The sequence below is a fragment of the Mobula birostris genome, chromosome 24 (assembly GCF_030028105.1).
Source record: "Mobula birostris isolate sMobBir1 chromosome 24, sMobBir1.hap1, whole genome shotgun sequence".
Lineage (NCBI taxonomy): Eukaryota > Metazoa > Chordata > Chondrichthyes > Myliobatiformes > Myliobatidae > Mobula > Mobula birostris.
In genome coordinates this window covers 7918739-7941766 of record NC_092393.1, presented here as the reverse complement: position 1 = coordinate 7941766, position 23028 = coordinate 7918739, and the positions used below count along the sequence as shown (strand labels likewise).

At 45.6% G+C, this 23028-nt stretch overlaps 1 protein-coding gene across 1 annotated transcript in view; it reads right to left on the bottom strand.

Moving 5' to 3' along the window:
* The window catches only part of pkd1b (polycystic kidney disease 1b), a 185371-nt gene that overhangs the window by 63088 nt on the left and 99255 nt on the right, over positions 1–23028 (bottom strand). The window contains 4 exon segments of the mRNA XM_072242758.1: positions 7669–7812; positions 12495–12662; positions 19144–19339; positions 20572–20827. Of these exon segments, the coding sequence (XP_072098859.1) occupies positions 7669–7812; positions 12495–12662; positions 19144–19339; positions 20572–20827 (764 nt within the window).

Below are 23028 nucleotides of genomic sequence, written 5' to 3'. Positions count from 1 at the left end.
CCTGGTCTTACTTATCCCTTGAACAGGACCCCACTAAGAAGCACCAGGCCATTGTCTCCCACACCGTCATCAAACTTATTAGTCTGGCGATTTCCCATCCACTGACACCAACCTCAGTTCCCTCACCCCGTAACTCCCATTTCTATCTCCTACCAAGATTAACAAACCTACATGTCCAGGTAGACCCATTGTTTCAGCTTGTTCCTGCCCAACAGAACTCTTAGCTGCATACCTCGACTCTGTTTTATCCCCCCTGGTTTAGTCCCTTCCCACCTACACCCGTGACACCTCACACGCTCTTGATCTTTTCAATGATTTCAGGTTCCCAGGCCCCCATCATCTTACTTTTACTATGGATGTCCAGTCCCAGTACACCTCCATCCCCCACCAGGAAGGCCTCAAAGCTCTCCGTTTCTTTCTGGACACCAGACCCAACCAGTTCCCCTCCTCCACCTCTCTCCTCCACTTGTCCTCACTCTCAATAATTTTTCCTTTGGTTCCTCCCACTTCCTTCAAAAAAACAAGAGGTAGCCATGGGCACTCGCATGGGCCCCAGCTATGGTGCCTGTTTGTCGGCTTCGTGGAGCAGTCTGTGTTCCAAGCCTGCCCTGGTGGCCATCCGCACGTTTCCTATGCTACAACAATGACTGCATTGGTGCCACTTCCTGCAGCCATGCTGAACTCATCAACTTCACCCACTTTGCCTCCAATTTCCACCGTCCTCAAACTTAACTGGTCCATTTCCGGCACCTCCCTCCCCTTTCTCCATCTCTGGAGACAGCTTACCTACTGATGTCTATTATAAACCCTCGGACACTCACAGCTACTTCTTCTATACCTCTTCCCACCCTGTTACTTCTAAAAACGCCATCCCTTTCTCTCAATTCCCCCATCTCTGCGCGCCTGCTCTCAGAAAGATGTCCTCCTCCTTCAAAGAAAGGGGCTTTCCTTCCTCCACCATCAACACTGCCCTCAACCACATCTCCTCCATTTCACACACACCTGCTCTTACCCCACCCTCCCACCACCTTACCAGGGATAGGGTTCCTCTTGTCCTCACCTAACACCCCACCAGTCTTTGCATCCAGTACATATTTCTCCAGTGGGATCCCATCACCAAGCACATCTTTCCCTCCCCTCACTTTCTGCTTTCCATTGGGATCGCTCCCTACGCGACTCCCTTATCCATTTCTCCCTCCCCACTGATCTCCCTCCTGGCACTTCTCCTTGCAAGCGGAACAAGTGCTACTACACCTCTTCCCTCACTACCATTCAGGGCCCTAAACAGCCCTTGCAAGTGAGGAGACACTTCATCTGTGAGTCTGTTAGGGTCATATACTGTGTTTGGTGCTCTTGGTGTGGCCTCCTGTATATTGGTCAGACCAACATAGATTGGGAGACAGCTTCGCCAAGAATCTATGCTCCATCCACCAGAACAAACGGGACCTCCCAGTGGCCACCCATTTTAATTCCACTTCCCATTCCGGTATGTCCATCCATGGCCTCCTCCACTGTTGTGATGAGGCCACACTTAGGTTGGAGGAACAACACCTTGTATTCCATTTGGGTGGCCTCTAACCTGATGGTATGAACATCAATTTCTTGAACTTCTGGTAATGTCCCCCCCCCCCACCATCCCTTCTTCACCATTCTCCAACCTCTTTTCCCTTTCTCACCTTATCTCTCTACCCGTCCATCACCTCCCTCAGGCGCTCCTCCCCCTTTTCTTTCTTCCATGGCCTTCTATCCTCTCCTATCAGACTCCCTTTCTTCAGCCTCTTCCACCAATCAACTTCCCAGCTCTTTATTTCACCCCTCCCCCTCCCGGTTCCACCAATCACCTTGTGTTTCTCCCTTCTTCACCCCCACCCCCACCTTTTAACTCTATTCCTCATCTTTTTTTGTCCAGTCCTTTGAAGGGTCTCGGCCCGAAACATCAACTGTACTTCTTTCTACAGATGCTGCCTGGCCTGCTGAGTTCCTCCAGCATTTTGTGTGTGTTGCCAGTATTTTGCAATACGGGCAGTAGATCTGACCTTACAATGACTGACACATTATTTTTTCTGTGGAAGTTCACTCCCATATGCAAAGGTTGGACATTAATCTGCACCCCTCCACTCTCTCAGGCAGGCATGAAAGTAGTATTTTAAATGCAACTGCAAACGAGATTCTGTTGCATGGATGTTAATGTACACACACTGGTGACCATGTCCCAAGCTAAAAGAAACAGCTCAATGGGCACCTGAAGGATAAAGTCCAGTAGAAAAGCCACAAACTAAAGAGTAGATGGTGGGTATAAAGAGTGCCTTCAAGGCCACCTACGGGCTAAACACCTCCAGTTTGTGCCATCCCAAACATGGAGCCAAAGATTCCATTCCACTGAGAAGCAGGAGCAGATGGGTGAACATCAAAAACAGGGATGCCACGAGCTCCAACTGGAAAGAATATCAAACGCTTTCTCAGATGCCAAGTTGCCCTCGATTCCTTTCCAGAGCAACCTGTTCAGTCTGGCCTTGTTGTCATTCCTGATTGACAAGCAGCTGAAAAAGCCTTATGCCTTGGGAGCAGATTGTTTCCTTGCTGAAGTCAATGGTAAGGAACTTCAGCTACAAATCCAGAATTTCATTATCCACATCTGGGAAAAAAAGATATGTTGGGGACACAGTTTGTCACAACCACAGATTTGGCTGAGCAGCAGATTCAGCAATTTGATTCGTAGATATGCACATGCCAGCTAATTATTATTTAATTATGGTAGTATTTAACATTTCTTTTTGTTGTATCGCTTGTCGACACTTGAGCAAACCACAGCAACATTACGCTGCCTGCTTGCATTCGGCCTTGCCTGAGAAAGTGGACTATCTGACACTGAAGACTAGCGGTATTCGCTTTATATTTAGAAATTTCTTTCATCTGTGGTGTTGGCATCAAGGATTTCCACTTGAGAGTTTTAGTTAATGGCCCTGTTTGGCCTAGCGTTTATTGTTTTTTTTCTCCCCTTAAAGAACTGTTTGTATTAAAGGCTGGAACTATCGACTCGCTCCAGTGCACTTTGTGCGCTTGGGCCACATCTGAACGTACTGACAGCAAGTCTCGACGACACAAAGATGGACCCAGCAGTGTGAGGGCAGCTGATCTTGGCCCTGATATTCTCTGATCAGGTAGGGGTTAAGCTGCAGGCAATTGAATCTATTCTGGATGAAGTTACTGAAGCAATGAGGCAGATAATTTTGTGCCAACAAGCTCAGTTTCACCAAGAGGAACAGGTATCATCTCTCACAGCAACTGCTCAGCAGCTCACCGGAGACAAGTGAAGTCAGGTGTCTGCAATTTCTACTCTCACCGCCACCGTCCTCGAAACTCACTGCAGAGAGCCTGGATCAGCTGACAGCAATTCGTGATCTTGCCAACGCAATTCAGCAGCCTTTGGTTGCCTCAGCCCCACTCCCAGCATCTCGCATATCCTCCCTTTCTGCTGCCCTGACAACCTCTGCCACTCCCGCTCCCACTCCCACTCCCAGTCCGGAACTGACTCCACTACTGATCTCGGTTCTTGCCGAAATTTTATTACCCAATGTGAGCTGACAATCCAAGCCCAGCCTGGTCGTTTCGGTGTTGATGCATGAAAATTGGTGTACATGGTTAATCTTCTAGATGGACTTCCAATTGGCCTGTTCAATGCTTTATGACAGAAATGATTCCCACAGCCCAGTCATTCAGGCATTTTGTGGCAGAGTTAAGAAGGCTTTTTGACCTTCCAGTATGTGATCAGGAGGCTGCCCACTGACTCGTGGACTTGCACCAAGGCAGAGGCGCGATGAAAGCCTCTGCAGTTAAATTCCGCACACTGGCAGTAGATACAGGATAGAATGAGAGATCTCTCATCACTGCCTTCCATCATGGACCAAACGCTGGAGTCCAGCAATAGATCACTGTCCACGATCAGCAGGATAGTCTGGATGATCTGATTAATCTGGCTTAATTTCATCCTCACCTATCATCCTGGCAGCCAGAATACCAAGACTGACACTCTCCTCGCAATTCAACGGATCTGAGCACAATGTTGATCCAGAGCCCATCCTTCCTCACTCATGTATCGCTGCTCCAGTGATCTGGGGAATAGAGGTGGAGGTGAGGGCCGCCCAACAGTTAGACCCAGGCCCTGATGGTGGACCTCCCAACTGGCTGCTTGTGTCTGCTGCGGTGCGTTCCAAAGTGTTGGAATGCTGTCACTCCTCACGTCTGGCTGGACATCCGGAAATTCAATGGACCCAAGCGTTTACAAAGAAACAATTTTGGTAACCATCTATGTCCCAGGGTGTGCACACCTATCCCACCTGCATTCAGAACAGAACGTCATGACAGCGTCCTGAGGGTCGCCTGTACCCCACCGCCCCTGGTCCCACCCCTCAGCAGATTTCATCACTGGTCTGCCCCTATCTAATGGAAATACTACCATTTTGGTCATCGTGGATCGATTTTCTAAGGCTGCCCACTTCATTGCACTCGCTAAGCTCCCATCGGCTCATAAGACTGCCACACTCATGGTTCAACATTTGTTTAGGCTCCATGGCTTCTCTCAAGACATAGTGTCTGATCGTGGACCACAGTTTACTTACCTTTTTTGGAAGGCTTTCTGCTCTCTTGTAAGAGCCACAGTCAGCCTCTCGTCTGGTTTCCAATGGCCAAGTGGAGAGAGTGAACCAGGAGATGGAAACGATCCTCTGCTGCCTTGCCTCTTCCAACCACACGTCCTGGAGCTCCCAATTGGTTTGGGCAAAGATCGCCCACAATAACCTCCAGTTATCCTCCATGGGTAAGTTCCCCTTTAACTGCCAGAGAGGATTCCAGCCACTGCTCTTCCCTGACCAGGAGATCGATGTAGGAGTTCCTGCTGATCCAGTGTTACAAGTGCACCTGGAGACGAGCCAGGGCTTCTCTGCTGCGTGCCCAGAGACAACATTCCTGGTACACGGATCAGTTCCGTTGACAGGTAAGGCCTTTCAGGCCAGGAGAGGGGGCATTCAGGGGTCCTCCCCTGAAAGTCGAGAGCAGGAAATTGGCTCTACTCTATGTAGGACCATTTGTAGTGGAAAAAGATGTCCACAAGGTCTCGTATAGATTGCATCTACCAACACCACTGAAGGTCACCCAGTATTCTATGTTTCCCAGCTCAGGCCGGTTACTACCTCTCCCCTGGCCCCAGTCTCCCCACCTCCCCCTCCTCCCCACTTGGTAGATGTTTCCCGCTTGGTATGCTGTGCAGCACCTCCTGGCATCTCGCAGGTAAGTGGTAAGGTCCTGTACCTTGTGGATAGGGATGGGTATGGTCCCAAAGAACATTCTTAGATCCCAGTGAGGGACATCTTGGGCAAGTTGCTCATCCGGGACTTCCTGTGGCGCCTCAGGAAGGGTCTCCCGTCACAACCACAGATTCGGCAGCACAACAGATTTGGAAACTGCGCTCGTGAATATGCACGTTAGCTTATTATTTCATTATAGCTGTATTTAACTCCCTTCCTTTCGTTGTAGCACTTGTTGAGATTTGAGCAAAGTACAGCAACGTTATGCTGCCTCCTTGCATTTGGCCTTGCTAAGAAAGTGGACTCTCGAGTCGACTGCCGCTAAAGACTAGTGGTATTCATTTTATATTTAGAGATTCCTTTCAGCCATGGTACTGGCATCTAGTTTTTTGTTTGAGAGTTTTAGTTAATGGCTCTGTTTGGCCTTCTAGAGTTTATTGTGTTCTTTTCTTTTAAAATCCTGTTCACATTAAAGTCTGTGAACTATCGACCCACTTCAGTCAGTCAGTCAGTCTCTCTCTCTCTCCCCCCTCCCTCTCTCCCTCTCCCTCCCTCCACACTTGGGCCATATCCAAACCTACTAACACAGAAATCATGATCACCTTCAAGGAAGGAGATAAGTATGGCTTTGATATCTACTGTGGTCTTCATGTGTCTGCCATGGTGAAAGTCCTTCTCCTCAACCATCTCCTCCCATGAACAAAGAACAGCTCCCTAAATATTAGTATGGATTCTGTCCATTTAGAAGCAATAGTATCAACCGCTAAACAAGACCTTTGTTACAACCTCAGCCTTTAACTTCATCACCCGCATGGGACTGGAGCAAGATCCTGAAACTCAGCAGTCAGCAAAAATTTGTCCCCATTTTTTGCTTGTTTTACTACAGCATGCAAGTGATGATGCTAACTGACAGAGCTAATCTCAGTGAGGACGTGTCACTAAAGGCCGCATCACTGTCCTGGCACTTATTCATTGCTGCATCTCACCTTTAATGCATTTCCTGCAGGAATGCAGTTAATTCTCAGAACCAATGAGAAACTGTTCAACCTACATCCTCTCCATTTCAGAACACCTCAACCTCAACAGTTGAGTTGCAGTACAACAATGACATTTGAAATGTACACGTTCAGAGGATGAGCTCCAAGTTACTTTCAACTGGTTCCTCAAAGCAAAGAGATGGGTTTTACACTGACCTTTACAAAATAAAGGCCCTCGGACGGGCTTTACGCTGACCTTTACAAAATAAAGGCCCTCAGCCAACAAGCCCCACTTCCCACTCAGTGAAAACCAATGATGAGATTCCCCATCACCTTCAGAGTGCTGACATGGCCTTCAGAAGACCACGGCCTCAAATCTGTTCCAAAGCACATCAAAGCAGCAATGATCCCCGCCCTGCTTCAGGGACTTGCTCCACCTACCACTGGCATCTTAATGCAGAGGATGGATGTCATCAACAAAGGCTACATAAACTCATCCAAATCATCTGAAAGGATAAACAAACCAATGCCAGATTTATCTCCTTGGGAAGCAGTCCTAACTATACACAGTTGGCTCCGTTTCATTCACATGCCTAATACTAGATGCCAAAAAAAACAGCCTGTTCTAGTTTGTGCAGAAGGTAGATCGGGAAATAGATTCTCAAAGCCCTCTTGGAAATGGAAATTGAACACTAACTCCTGGGAAATGTGCAGAAGGATCATTCAGGACAGCACGGGGAACCTGGAGCCCAGGCATCAGGGATATCACATTATGCGTTCGCAGAGCAGGAATGATAATAGAGTAGTTTGTGAGCCATCTTGGGCATGGTATACGCTGGGCAACTTCAGTGAAGCAGGTCCGCCCAGATGAAAAACATGCACACTTGAAAACCCATGCAATGACAGGGGCTTTCCCCACGTAGAATACCCAGTCACCTCATCATGCCATCAAACGGCAGGTACATGTATGAGCATTTGTCATATTCTCACAAACAATCCAATACAGCTCACACAGAAACCCAGTGTAAATGGCAGGAGGGCACCAGCCAGCTCATAATCAACCCAACAGATATTCCCCCGTGTATAGAGTAGTGTCTGTGGGTCCCACATAATCGACCCAGCAGATATTCGCCTGTGTATAGAGTAGTGTCTGTGGGTCCCACATTAGCCTCATCAATAAGAATAGGAGTGGAAGCAAGAATGGGTGGGGCTGCCTAAGAAAAAAAAAGATTTTGAAAGAAAATTTGGAGCTCCTCTTAATATTCTGGTCAATATCTGTCGATTACCTACATCACCAACAAATGACTCACCACAATATCAATGCATGTGTCAGTTTTTCTTGGACTGTTAATCTGATTGGCACGAGATATGACTTCATATGTACTTACATGCTGCCAACACATCCTTCTCCACCATCCCTTCATTCTTCTCATTCTCAACAGACAGCCAGTCCTGAGCCAGGAAGTAGTACAAGTTATCTGTCTGCTTGTCCCAAACTGCCACATGCTCCAGATACCACGAAGGGTCTAAGCCTGCACAGAGCACCAAGGTTAAAACAAAGACTTGGCTCATCATACAAGGAAAGTCCTTGCAAATTTAAAAATGTTTGGAAACTAGCTGCCGAGTTTTTGGTGTTGCTCCTCTGTGAGTGAAGCACACAGCCTGCAGTACATTAATAAGAAATTACTCCAGTTACAAGCCATCAACTGCAGTATTTGTAAGAAATTTAATTGTTGCTTGTGTCAGAGTCAGCAGCATCTCTATCTTGGTAGTTGCTCTCCTGAGGAAGCTAATTATGATATTCACAGAGACAATTATTTTGTTCACAACTTCCGTCTCCCCTTCCTGTCAGTTCACAGTGATCTTAAATACTACAGTATGATACTTTAACTTGTTTTAATTAGACACTCACACCTCCAGCAACCCAAGTTCAATCCTGACCTCTGGTGTCATCTGTATAAGCATTGCATATTGGCCCTGTGACTGCAGAGACTTCCCCACCACGCCCCAAAGGTGTGGAAGCCCTGTAAATTGGTCCGAGTGTGCAGGTGAGTGGTAGAATCTGGGGAGAGTGGAGGGGGTTGTGAATCAAATAAAGTGGGGTTGGTGTGGAGTTAATGTAAATATGTGTTTGAGAGCCAAGTGAACTTGGTAGCCAAAAGGGCTGTTTTCATGCTCTAGGACTCTATGACCTGTGTGAACATCCTGAGAGGCTCACTGCTTGCTATCACCCACCAAAACAAAAGCAAATAAAATCTGCACAACAAAAAATGACCAATACAGGCAGACAGAATCTAGAAGAAACAATCTAAAATCAGTCATCATTTGGTATGAAGTTCATTAAAGAAAATATGCTTAGATTGGAGCAGTTAATTTCCAACCTGCTGATCCAAGGACATGCCTTTGTAACCTATCACCTATTCCTGTGCGTTCCTCCACAAGGGAATCAGTTAGCAAGTCTCTGCGCTGAGACCTGTCACCTTCTAGTTATCCTCCTTCGCCTCCCCCCACACTTTTATTCTGGTGTTTTTGCCCTTCCTTTTCAGTCCTGAAGATTGTGGAAGAGATGCATTTGCCAAATCAATCTGACTGGGGTCTACAACTGAGGAAATCCAGGATCCAATTGCACAAAGGGGCATTGAGTCGCAGGTCTTGGAGTTTACAGATTAGTTTTGTGGGGATGATGGTGTTAAATGATGAGCTGTAATCGATAACGAGCATTCTGACGTATGCATCTTTGCTGTCCAGATGCTCCATTGTTGTAGGAAGAGCCAACAAGATAGCATCTGCTGTAAACCAGTTGCTTCAGGAGGTGAATTGGAGCAGATCAAAGTTGCCATTCAGGCAGGAGATGATATGCTTCAACACCTTCAACACCAGCATTTCAAAACCTTTCATTCTTGTGCAGAACACGCTGAAGGTTAACTTGCAGGTTGAGTCAATGGTGAGGAAGGCAAATGCCATGTTAGCATTCATTTCAAGAGGTCTAGAATACAAGAGCAGGGGTGTGATGCTGAGGCTTTATAGAAACATAGAAAAATCTACAGCACCATTCGGGACCTTTGGCCTACAATGCTGTGCCAAACATGTACTTACTTAGAAATTACATGTAGTTACCTAAGATTACCCATAACTCTCTATTTTTCTAAGCTCAATGTACCAAAGGCACTGGTGAGGCCTCACCTTTAATATTGTGAACAGTTTTGGGGCCCTCATCTTAGAAAAGATGTGCTGGCATTGGAGAAGGTCAAGAGAAGGTTCACAAAGATGATTCCAGGAATGAAAGGGTTATCATACAAGGAACGGTTGATGGCTCTGGGTCTATACTCGCTGGACTTCAGAAGAATGAGGGCGGATCTCATTGAAACCTTTCGAATGCTGGAAGGCCTAGACAGAGAAGATGTGGAAAGGATGTTTTCCATGGTGGGAGAGTCTAGGACAAAAAGGCATAGCGTCAGGATAGAGGGGCACCCTTTCAAAACAGAGATCCAGAGGAATTTCTTTAGCCAAAGGGTGGTGAATTTGTGGAATTTGTTGCCACATACAACTGTGGAGGCCAGGTCACTGGGTGTATTTAAGGCAGAGATTGATAGGTTCTTGATTGGACATGGCATCAAAGGTTACGGGGAGAAGGCCAGGAAATGGGGTTGAGTAGGAGACAGGAGAAAAGGATCAGTCATGATTGAATGGCAGAGCAGACTTGATGGGGAAGATCTGCTCCAGTTCTGCTCCTATGTCTTATGGTCCATCACTGTGGGTGTAAGTGCCACTGAGAGATAGTCACTTAGACAGGTTACTCTGTTATTCTTGGGCACCAGTATGATTGAAGCCTGCTTGAAGCAGGTGGGTACTACAGACTGCCCAATTGAGAGGTTAAATATACCCGTGAAAACTCCAGCCAGATGTTTGGCACAAGTCTTCAGTATTCAGACAGGTAGTCCATATGGACCAGATGCTTTCCTTGGATTCACTCTCTTGAAGGCACGTCATCTTCAGATACTGCGACCAAAGGATCATCGGGAGACATAGGTGTGTATGATGGTTCCTCCCTGTTCTGGTGATCCAAAGGAGCATAGAAGGCATAGAGCTCATTTGGAAGTGAAGCTCTGCTGTCAGCTATGTTGTAAGATTTAACCTTGTAGGAGGTTATGACTTTCAGGTTCCTAAGGTTGTCATAGCTGGGGGTGGTAGAGGGGATAAGCTCCCACTACCTATAAAGTGCTCCAAATGGTGTGCAGCTCGAACAGCCTCTGACAACCAAGTCCAACTCTTAGCCTTCACATGTGGCTTAGCTACAAGGCCCAGCGGAACTGTTTCTACTGACAAGAGAAGGAGCAAAAGCGGACCACTGGCGCCTCAAAACAAGTTGTTTTGGGCAGGTGGGGTTCGTCAGCCCACCTAGGGAAGGAAAACTCTGATTTTAAACCTTCGCTACCTTGCAGCCTTACCCACCCATGGGAAAGGCTTCGGGAGTAAACCCCGAGGAAGAAATCCGGAGCCGGGGTCCCTAAAGAAGTTTGATGTTGTTTACAACTTCACTCTGGCATCCTCTGCGATGACACTGGTGTCAAGCTGTATCGGCACTTGCCCTTCCCTTGGACTACATCAGTGACGTGGAGAGGGGGAACCCGCTGCATGGGCAACAGCCGGTTCTTCAAATCTTCCCACCCAGGCTTGCACCCTGGAGAGGACACAGTCCACCAGAGGCTCAAACCCATGATCCCCTGGGATTGACAGCTGCCTACTACTAATGGCATTCAAACCCTGCCACAGCTATCGAGCATCCCTCATCGATTCCAGTCTATTCCAGAATCTCCACTTCACCCGAGAGATGGCTTTCCAGAGATCATACCTGCATGGCCTGTAGCATTCTTGATCTCCAGTCTTAAATGCCTCTGATCTGGCTCACAGCAGGTTCTGGTTCTAACCCTAACCCTAGGTTGGAAACAGTCCTGAATGATTTTGTGGCGTCTCACTACAGTTGTTTTAATAAAGTCTGTAAGAACTCCGGTGCAGTCATTCAGGTCCTCAGATGGGTTCTTGAACACAGCCCCGTCCACTGACTCAAGGCAATCCTGTAACCGTTCCTCCGGCTCCCTTGACCACCTCTTGGCTGTCTTGATCTCTGATGCCTTGCTCGTTAGGCTTTGTCTGTATACAGGTATCAGGAGTACAGCCAAATGACCCGACTTGCCAAAATGTGGTCTCAGGAAGGAATGGTAGGCATTTTTTATCGTAGTGTAGCAGTGGTCTTGTGTGTTGGGATCACTGGTACAACAGGTTGCGTGCTGATGATAATTGGGCAGGGTCTTCTTCAAACAGGCCTGGTTAAAGTCACTGACTATGATTTGAAATGCGTCGGGATGGGCCATTTCTTGTTTACGGCAACATCGTGCAGTTTCGCAAGTGCTTGCTTATAATCGGCTGCTGGTGGTATGTAAACTGTGGTCAGGATCACGGATTAGAACTCCCGAAGCAAGTAGAATGGTCTACATTTAATTGTTAGCGTTCTAAGTCAGGGAAACAAGAAGCTGACATAACACCAATGCCCGTGCACCAATGAGAATTAACTAAAAAGCATACGCTGCCACCTCTTCCCTTACCAGAATTTGAGGTTCACCCATTCTGAAAATCATAAACTTTCTGGTCGGATAGCTGCATCCCGTGCATTCACTGTTAACCAAGTCTCAATGCAACAGACAATTGAGATCGGCCTCATCTGCCTCTGATACAGCCTCCTTGCCCTGCGATTGTCAATCTTATTTTCAAGTGACTGTACATTCGCCATCAAGGTGCTCGGAAGAGGAGGTCTCATTCTGCTGCACTTCAGCCTGCTTTTAATCTCACCTTTCCTGCCACGTTTTTGGCCATGGCTCTGACCCTTAAAGGAACCATGCTTAACTGCTCTGCATTTAATCAATGAATATCAGGTCTGAAGATCATTGATGTAATTTCATAGTTCGATGCTAAGAGGAACTTTACATGCTGCAGATTGCACCAAAAGTAGTTTCAAAAGGCGTATATTTAAGAGGAAAACCTGTACAATTTGCTATGGCCCACAGAGAGTCACCACTGTACACCAGCGCCATCTTCCAATAATTTCTATTGGAAGCAGTTTGAAGTGCTCTGCTGGGGGGTGCTGAACCAAAGACATTCAATAGGCAGCCGTGGCTTCATACCTGGTGTGTTGGCCAGTTTGCTCATTTGCACCTACCTGTGTTGTCGTGCCAGATTCGGATTTTCCAGATCTCACCCAGGTTGGCATCTGTCTCAACCTGAAAAACATCCAGACTGTTCCTTTGGAATGCTCCTTCTTTGTCCAGGTGACGAGACCCACTCTTGTTCAACCCATACAGGCTGATGCCCACATGAGCTGTGGTACCTGCAGGAAAGCAAGAACCTTCATTTAAGAGCAGCACACACAGGTAGAGGCAGTTAGGATCAAATGAGGTGTCTGAGGGGTATAAGAAATGCAAGAGAACACAAGACAGAAATCAGGTGAGGAAGGGGAACAAGGGAATGATGAAAGTAGCAGGGAGGTAATAGATGGAAGTGACATAGGAAGGTGTCAGAATCTGATAGGAGAGGAAAAGAGATGGAGTGGTGAGGATCAGGAAATAAAACAGAAGGGACAGAGGGGAGTGGATACTAGAAGTTAGGGAACTTGATGTTCATGCCACTTGGTCAGAGACAATGTTAGAATATGAGATGTTGTTCCTCTTATCTGTGTCTAGCTTCAACTTGGCAGCAGAGTTGTGTGAAAGACATTTTGGTGTAGTAACATCTCCTTTGTTGGCTTCTCCCTTCTCATCGATCCTTCTCCAGGCACTTAATCCTGCAACTGTGCTAAGTTTTACAACTGTTCCTACGTCTCCTTATTCAGGGCCACAGGCAGTTCTTCACGGGTGACACACACAAAATGCTAGAGGAACTCAGCAGGCCAGGCAGCCTCTATGGAAAAGAGTACAGTCGATGTTTCAGGCCGAGACCCTTCAGCAGGACTCACATGTGAATCCAATGGAGTTATTTATTATATTCAGTGCTCCCAGTACATTCTCCTCTAAATCAGTGAGACCCAAAAAAAGAAACCGCTTTGTCAAGCTTGTTCACTCCGTCCACCAGAACAGTCAAGATCTCCCAGTAGCCTGCAGTTTTAAGTCCACTTCCCATTATCAGACTGACATGTCCAGTCATGGCTTCCTCTACTGCCAAGATGAGGCTAGAGGAAGGTTAGAGGAACAGCACCTCTTATTCTGCTTTGGAAGTCTCACACCTGAAGGCATGAACATTGATTTCTCTAACCTCTGGTATCATTCCCTGCTGTACTTTCCCTACCTATCCCACTGGCCCGATCACCCCATCTCTTTCCCCTACCCCACTCCCTCTATCTGCCCATCACCCACACACTCCTCCCACCAGTTCCCCTCCTTTATTCTGTAGTTCACTGCACACATATTAGATTCTTTCTTCTTTACCCCTTCGGCACTTCCACCTATCACTCTTTGCTTCTTACATCACTCCCTATCTGCCCCCCCCTCATCAGCCTATCACCCTCCCTCAACAAGATCATTTTTACACTGGCTCTTGCCCCTCCTTCGTTCCAGGCCAGAAATCCAGTTGTTCATTTCCCTCCAAAGCTGCCTGACAGTGCCACTGAGTTACTCCAGCAATCTGTACGTCGTTCCAGATTTCCAGCATCTGCAGTGTCTTATGTGTTCCTTCCCCTCTACTATACAACAATGTGACCTGAATGCCTGAGTATTTCCACAACTTCCTCTTTATATTTCTGATTTCCAACATTAATTTCCTTCAGGATAAATATAGTGTTAACTTATTACGTGAAGAATGATGCCATTAATAAAAAATACGTAGATCTTGTACTTCAACATGATCAGCTAAGGTTCTGGACCCTTAGATCTACTGACCTTGATCAGGGCAATAATCAGGTACTTGTACAGATACAACTGTTTACCGACAGCCAGTCATTAGGAACTATATCACACAGCCAGAGTTTCCCTTCCCGATCAGATATAATCAGGTACTTGTACAGATATAATTGTTTACCGTCAGCCAGTCATTAGGAACTATATCATACAGCTAGAGTTTCCCTTCCTGATCAGAACCCAGGGGAACCCTTTCAGCTACTTACATTTGGGAGATGGAAAGTGAATGACAAAGAGAGAGGTTAAGATGCTTAGAGTCATAGAGCACAACAGTACAGAAAAAAGCCCTTTGGCCCATCTATCCATGCTAGCATGATCTTCTGCTTGTTCTACCTACACTCAGATCACAGCCCTCCATACCTGTCTCATCCATGTACCTAACCAAACTCCCCTTGACATCACATCACTTCTGCTTGCAGCTTGTTCACCTTCACACCACCCTGAGAGAAGAATTTCCCCCTCAGATCCCCCTTAAATATTTTGCCTTTCATCTTAAACCTATGATCTCTAATTCTAGTCTCATCTAATTTGAGGGAAAAAAGGCCTGCAAGTATTCACCCTATCTGTAGGTCTCAATTTTGTACACCTCCAAACGATCTCCCCTCATTCTCCTGCACTCCAGTGAATAAAGTTCTAACCTATTCAACCTTTCCCTGTAACTCAGGCCCCCAAGTCCTGGCAATAGTCAGGTAAAATTTCTCTGCATTCTTTCAAGCTTATTGCTGTCAGGTGACCAGAACTGCACATAATACTCCAAATTTGGTTTCACCATCACCTTACAAGTACAACTTCAACATGTCATCCCAATTCCTCTTCTCCATGATTTCTGAAGGCCAGTGTGCCGAAAGTTCTCTTTATGGCCCTAACTATTCCAGGCCATTTTATTCTACCACACCCCTCAGTGCACTACCATTCATTGTACAAGTCTTACCCTTGTTTGTCCTCACAAAATGCAACACTTCACATTTGTCTGTATTACATTCCAGCTGCATTTTTCGACCTATTTTTCCAGCTGGTCCAGGTCACTTTGCTAGCTTTTGTCGCTGTCCACTACGCACCCGAATCTTGGTGTCATCCACAATTTGCTGTTCCAGTTTACCATGTTATCATCCAGATCATTGATATAGATGACAAACAACATTAGATCTAGCACCAATCCCTGCGGCATTCCACTAGTCACAGGCCTCCGGTCAGAGAGACAACCATCTACTACCACGCTCTGGCTTCTCCCGCTAAGCCAATATTGAATCCAATTTATTACCGCATCCTGAATGCTGAGTGACCTAACCTTCTAGACCAGTCTCTTATACAGGTTCCTGTCTAAGGCTCTGCTGAAGCCCATGTAGACAACACCCACCATCTATCAACTTCTTGGTAACCTCCTTGAAAAGCTCTATAAGAGGGTTAGACATGACCTGCCACATGCAAAGCCCTGTTGACTATCCCTAATCAGGCCCTGTTTATCCACATACTTATATATTCCATCCCGTATAATAACATTCACTGATTTACCCACGATTGATGGCGAACTCATTGGCCCATACTTTCCCAGTTTATTCTTAGAGCCGTTCTTAAATAAGGGAAGAACATTAGCCATCCTCTTGTCTCCCAGCACCTTACCCATGGCTAAGTACATCTTAAATATCTCTGCCAAGGCTCCTGCAATTTCTGCCCTAACTGCCCGCAAGGTCTGAGGCAATACTCAGGATTTATCCACCTTAATCACTCAAGGCAGCAAGCACCTCCTCTTCCATAATATAGATATGGTCCAAGACTCTTTTGCCTCAGTTCTATAGTTTCTGTGCCTGTCTCTTGAATAAATACAGACACCAAAAGTTGATTTAAGATCCCTCCCATCTCCTTTGGCTCCATGTATTGATGACCACGCTGATATTCAAGATGACCAATTTTGTCCTTTGCTATCCATGTTATTAATATAGAGATAGAAGCCCTTCGAATTCTCATTCACCTTGTCAACTAGAGCAACCTCATGCCTTCTTTTAGCTCTCCTGATTTCCATCTTGAATGTTCTCTTGTGCTCCTCAAACAGCTCATTTGATTCTAGCTGCCTATACCTGATGTATGCCTTTTCTTTACCAGGGCCTTAATATCTGCCAGTAACCAAGGTTTCTAAACCTTTAGCCTTGCATTTTATTCTGAAAGGAACATATAGATTTTGTACCCTCAATTTTTCACTTTTGAATCCCTTCCATTTACCAAGGATGCCTTTGCCAGAAAACAACTTATTCCAATACAAAACTGCCAAATCCCTTACCGTTCCACGATTTAGAATCTTAACCCTAGGACCAGACCTATCCTTCACCATAATTATCTTGAAACTAATGACATTATGATCACTAGATCCAAAATGTTCCCCTACAAACACTTCTGTCACCTGCCTTGTCTCATTCCTTATAAGGAAATCCAGTATTACATTCCCTCTAGTTGGGGCCTCTACATATTGATTAAACAAACTTTCCTGAACACATGTGGCAAACTCAATACCACACAGTCCTTTTACAGTATCATAGTCCAGTCAATATGTGGAAAGTTAAAATCACCAACTATCCTTCCAGTATACTTCCTGCAAGTGTCTGCCATCTCTCTACAAATTTTCCCTCTAAATCCTGCTCATTTTTGTCAGATCAATGATATAGTCCCCTTTACATGGCCATCCTTCCTTTTCATTCCTCAGTTCCAGTCAAATTGCTTCAGTAGACGAGCCCTTCAATCTGTCCTGTCTGAGCACTGTCATATGTTTTCTGACTAGTAATATCAACCTTTAATACTTCACCCTCTTTCACGTCTAAAGCAATGAAGCCCCAGAACATTTAGCTGCCAGCCCTACCCTTCCTACAACTAAGTCTCACTAACGATTATAACTATATAATTCCATGTGCTGATCCACGCTCTACGTCCATCTGCTTTACCCACAATAGTCCTTGCATTGAAATGGACAACTCATGACATTAGTCCTACAATGCTCAACCTTTCAGTTTCCATCCTTGCTTGTAGGCTTAACATCTACTTTTCCCATTGCCTGTCCACTTGCTTTTTCGCCATTCCAGTTCCCACACCCCTGCAACTCTAGATTAAATCCCCCAGATTATTGCAAGGAATATTGATACCCCATCCAGTTCATTCGCAAGCCGTCCCATTTGCACAGGTCCCACCTACTCTGGAGGACAGTCCAATCATTCAAAAACTGGAGCCCTTCCTCCTCAACCATCTGTTTAGCCTTGTGTTAAACTGCAGTATCTTCCTATTTCTTGCCTCATAAGCATGTGGCACAGATAGCAATTCTGAGATCACCACCCTGGAAATCCTCGTCTTTTAACTTAGTACCTAACTCTATGAGCACACTTTGCAGGACCTCGTCACCCTTCCTATGCCATTGGTATCAATGTGAATGAGAACTTCTAGTTGCTCACCCTCCCCCTTAAGGATGCTCTGGACTTGATCTGTAACATCTTTGACCTTAATACCTTGGAGGCAACAACCATCTGCAAATCTCGATATCATCCACTGAATCTCCTGTCTGTTCTTTTAACCAATGAATCTTCCATTTCCCCCTCTTCTCTTCTGAGTCATAGAGCCAAACCTAGTGTCAGAGACCAGGCTGTTGCAGCTTTCCCCTGGTAGGTCATCCTTTCCAACAGCATCTAAAATGGTATGGCCACAGGAGTACTCTGTGCTGTCTACTTACTTCTTTTCACTCCCCTGACAGTTACCCAGCCACCTGCAATTTCCAACTTCGGTATGATTGCCTCCCTGTAACTCTTGTCTATCAACCCCTCAGTTTCCTGAGTGATCTGCAGGGAGAGTGGAGGAGTTCCTGACTTCGTACATCATGCAAGAGGAGCACACCACTGCTGTCACTACAATTCCCACTGCTCAAGCCGATGAAATAATAAATAATAAAAAATAAGCCACCAAGTCTTTGCTCACAACCTCCACTTCTTACTGCAGCTTCTTGAACCAAAGCCTCAAGGTCTCCTTCTTACAATGAGCCACTCCTGCAATGGCCACTCCACTTGATCTGACTTTCTTTTTATTTGCCATTGCTGGTCAGTGCTTTTTATAGGCTCCTGACAGTCACCTCTTCCGAAAGTTCTGTTGTCTCGCTCCGAGTCCCGGCTCCTGTGAGCTGAACCTAAACAGTCCTGACAGTCACCTCTTCCAGAAGTTCCATTATCTCACTCCCGAGTCCCGATTCCTGTGAGCTGAACCTAAACAGTCCTGACAGTCACCTCTTCCTGAAGTTCTGTTGTCTCGCTCCGAGTCCCGGCTCCTGCGAGCTGAGCCTAAACAGTCCTGACAGTTACCTCTTCCTGAAGTTCTGTTGTCTCGCTCTGAGTCCCGGCTCCAGCGAGCTGAATCTAAACAGTCCTGACAGCCACCTCTTCCAGAAGTTCCATTATCTCACTCCCGAGTCCCGACTCCTGTGAGCTGAACCTAAACAGTCCTGACAGTCACCTCTTCCTGAAGTTCTGTTGTCTCGCTCCAAGTCCCGGCTCCTGTGAGCTGAATTTAAACAGTCCTGACAGTCACCTCTTCCTGAAGTTCTGTTGTCTCGCTCTGAGTCCCGGCTCCTGTGAGCTGAGCCTAAACAGTCCTAACGGTCACCTCTTCCTGAAGTTCTGTTGTCTCGCTCCGAGTCCCGGCTCCAGCGAGCTGAATCTAAACAGTCCTGACATTCACATCTTATAAAAGTTCTGGTTTCACTGAGTCCCATCTCCTGCGAGCTGAACCTAAACAGTCCTGACATTCGCCTTTTATAAAAGATCCGGTGTCTTGCTGAGTCCTGGCTCCTGCAGGTTAAACCTAAACAGCATTTTATATCTACACTCACATCTTTTTTCTACCTCTTGCCTGCTGTTATCACAATTGTCAATTCGTGCCCATTACAAGTTCTCTCACCTGAGTTCCTGTACCAGCCAGTTTTCACCATAACTTCATACTTATAGCGACCATGCTGCCCGCAGAGAGGGACAATGCCCACACGGTTGATATCGATGTAGTCCAGCTTGTTGGCGATGAGAGCTACCATGACATAAAGAGCAAAGACCAAGGCACAGGTGATTGCCACGATCGAATTCTGCACTGGGCTGTTCACCTGCAAAGGAATCACTGCTGAATCATATAGGAGGTCCTGCAGCTACTCGGAGATGGTCAGAGATTCCCAACAGTAGCACACACATTATCAGCACATTTCTGACAATGAGAACAGAAAGACAAATTTCTATCTAAGCTGGCTTTATCAGCCAGATCTTGCAGACGGATCACTTGCACTCCAGGGCAGGACAGCAGACCAAGTTAAATGGACTTCAACCTGCTAGAATAAAAGTACTCACCCGGGGAAGGGGAAGGGGTTGGTTAAGCTAAATTGAAAGTTTAAAACTCAACGGACAGGGCATGCATTTGAGCATTTAGTAACAGAGAAAAAGAGCTGAAGTGAACAAGAATAGATTGTATTGAAAAGGTGGTTGAAAGGTATTGAATGGGTACAAGCTAACACAGACTACACCAAATGCAATAATGGGTTTGTATGCCTATATGGAAAATGTCGTGAATAAATGTGAAAAGCTGTATGTTCATAGATCTGTTTGGGATTATAATGCAAAAATCAGAATTAAATAATGACTCGAAAACAGGTCAGGAACTGGGCACCTAATATTCCATAATACAAGGAGTTCAGAAAAGACAAGGAAGGGAAGAAATGAAGTGGGGCAGCAGTACTGGTTAAAGCTGAAGAGAGGGAATGTCTTTAAGAGTCAGTGACAAAATGCAGCTAGTTAAAGTGAAGAAGCAGGGATAGTGTTATCGCATGATGAGAGGATTCACTAGGTCACTGTAATGAAAGGGCGTCAGAGGAATATGCTGGCAAGAAATAGGTAATTAACATAGCGTGATCGAAACTACATTAGATGACGGGTAAAAACTGGGGAAACATTGAAAAGTATTCTGGAGAATTTTCGTGATCAGTCTACAAAGAGAATAGAGATATTGTTGAATCTGTTTTTGGGGAATGAGGAGGGCCAAGTGACCAGGTGTCACTGAGAGAAAACTTAACAAGCACCAATCATTAGGTTATACAGTTAATATTGATAACAGAAAAGGGCAAAGAGAACTTCTAAATTGTAAAAGGATGATACAAGGAGGTAAAATAATATTAATTTATAAGAAGGATGCAATCCAAGAAAGGTGCATTAGCGGGAAGATAGAATACAGGCTGTATAATTTACAGGGTATCCCCCTTAGTAGGATAACTCTGAGGCTGTTCTATTATCGGGACAGAAGTTTATAGATGTGTTGTGGAAATATCACTGCTCAGAATCGTTTTCGTACAGGAGGCAGAAACTGGATAGCCTCTGGATACACAAATAAGCTTGCTCCAAAGACAGTGAGGTGCTGAGTGAGGCAGACTGCTTCGTCTGGCCTGGTCCAGTGTGTGGGTAAGATGCCATCTGTTCTCCACCGAAGGCTCTGGAAGTCGAAGTACTGACACAGGGAGGTGTACACAATGACAGAAACCTCTACTGCAGCAGAGGAGAAGTGGCTACAAATGGTGACACTGAGCTCCTTGCTGGAGGTATCGTACACCCTGTAACAAACAGAAGACATCAAATCAATGATCGGATCCCAGCAAAGAGCGGAGAGAACAGAAGTACATCTGTTACCACAGAATAAGGTTGTTTGGCATTTCTAGGCATAATAGAACCTTAGAGCCATACAGCATAGATACAGGCCTTTATCACACCCTGACTATACTAAATATCGAGTACCTATCAATACTAATCCCACTTAGCAGCACAATGAGCTGAATCAGCTCACTCTGAGAATTCAGTAGGCTAGGTTAAGCGCTCACAGTTGAGGTCATAGAGTCACAGAAAAGTACAGTGCAGAAACAGTTCATTCAGAATCAGGTTCATCATCAACAGCATGTGTTGTGAAATTTGTTAACTTAGTAGCAGCAGTACAATGCAATACACGATAATACAGAAAGAAAAAAAGTAAATCAATTACTGTAAACATATATATGTATATTAAAATAATTAGATAAAAATAGAGAAAATAGAAATAATATATGTAAAAAGTGAAGTAGTGTTCTTGGGTACAATGTCCATTTAGGAATCGGGTGGCAGAGGGGAAGAAGCTGTTCTTGAATTGCTGAGTGTGTGCCTTCAGGCTTCTGTACCTCTGTCCTGATGGTAACAAAGAGAAATGGGCATGTCCAGGGTGTTAGGGGTCCTTAGTAATGGATACTGCCTTTCTGAGGCTCCGCTCCTTGAAGATGTCTTGGATATCCATCTAGTCTGTGCTGAACCATTTAAACTGCCTCCTCCCATCGACCTGCAACAGGACCATAGCCCTCCATACCCCTACCATCCAAGTACCTATCGAAACTTCTCTTAAACCTTAAAATCCAGCTCACATGCACCACTTGTGCTGGCAGCTTGTCCCACACACTCACAACTCCCTGAGTGAAGAAGTTTCCCCTATCTTCATCTTAAATTTTTCACCTTTCACCCTCAACCCTCTAGTTGTAGTCCCACCCAACCTCAGTGGAAAAAGCTTGCTTGCGTTTACCCAGTCCATACCCCTGATAATTTGTGATGGGCTGATTCTTCCAGTGAGAAAGTGAGTCAGTGGAGGGGGTCGTCTTTCAGATGAAACTTACTATCCTTGGCCTTGTCTGTTCCTTCAAGGCGGACATGGGAAACCAAGTCAAATCTACAATGAAGGGAGCCTTCTCCTTAAGTCCTTAAGCAGTGCTTCACAAAGGCAGTATCCATCATTAAAGACCTTCACAATCCATGACCGGCCCTCTTTTCATTTCTACTGTCGGTGAGGAGGTACAGGAGCTGGAAGACCCACAATCAATGTTTAAAGAACAGCTTCTGCCATTCCATCACCATATTTCTGAATGGTTCATGAACCCCTGAACACTACCTTCTTACTTGTCTTTTCCTCTAGTTTTGTAAATTATAGTAATTTTTACGTCCTGCACTAGTGCTGCCGCAAAACAGCAAATTTCAGGGCATATTTCAGTCCAATATATCTGATTCAGCTTCTCACTCATTGTATACAAAGCATCTTGTGATATCTTGTGGTAAAGTAAGACTTGCCACAAGGTTTGTTACTTGTTTCTCTCTAATTCTACAACACAATCTATTTATTTGCCAGTGTATAAACTGGTTTGAATTAAACTTATTGCAGCAAAGACTGGGAAACCCCTGCAATCTGCCTGGCGCCACAATAGTCTATGGTGGAAACAATCTCATTGGCTCTCACACAGCCTTGGATCACCTAGACAATACAAATACCAATGTCAGGATGCTGTTCATTGACAACCGCTGAGGATTTAACTCAACCATTCCTACAGTTCTGACCAAAAAGCTCCAGTATCTTGGCCTCTGTAACTTCCTCTGCAACTGGATTTTCAACTTCCTAACCAGAAGACTACAACCTGTGAGGATTGGAAATAACCTCTCCACCTTGCTGACAATCAACACTGGTGCACCTCAGGACTGTGTGTTTAGCCCACTGCTCCACTCTCTCTACACAAGTGCTTCCCAACCTGAGGCCCATGAGGCCTCCATTAATGGTAAGGCTCTATGGAGGAAAAAAAGATTGGGAACTCCTGCTCTACACCTATGACTGTGTGGCTAGGTATAGCTGAAATACCATCTATAAATTTGCTGATGATACAGCCATTGTTGGCAGAATCCCAGAAGGTGACAAGAGCGTGCAACGGAGTGAGATATACCAGCTAGTTAAGTGGTATCACAGTAACAACCTTGC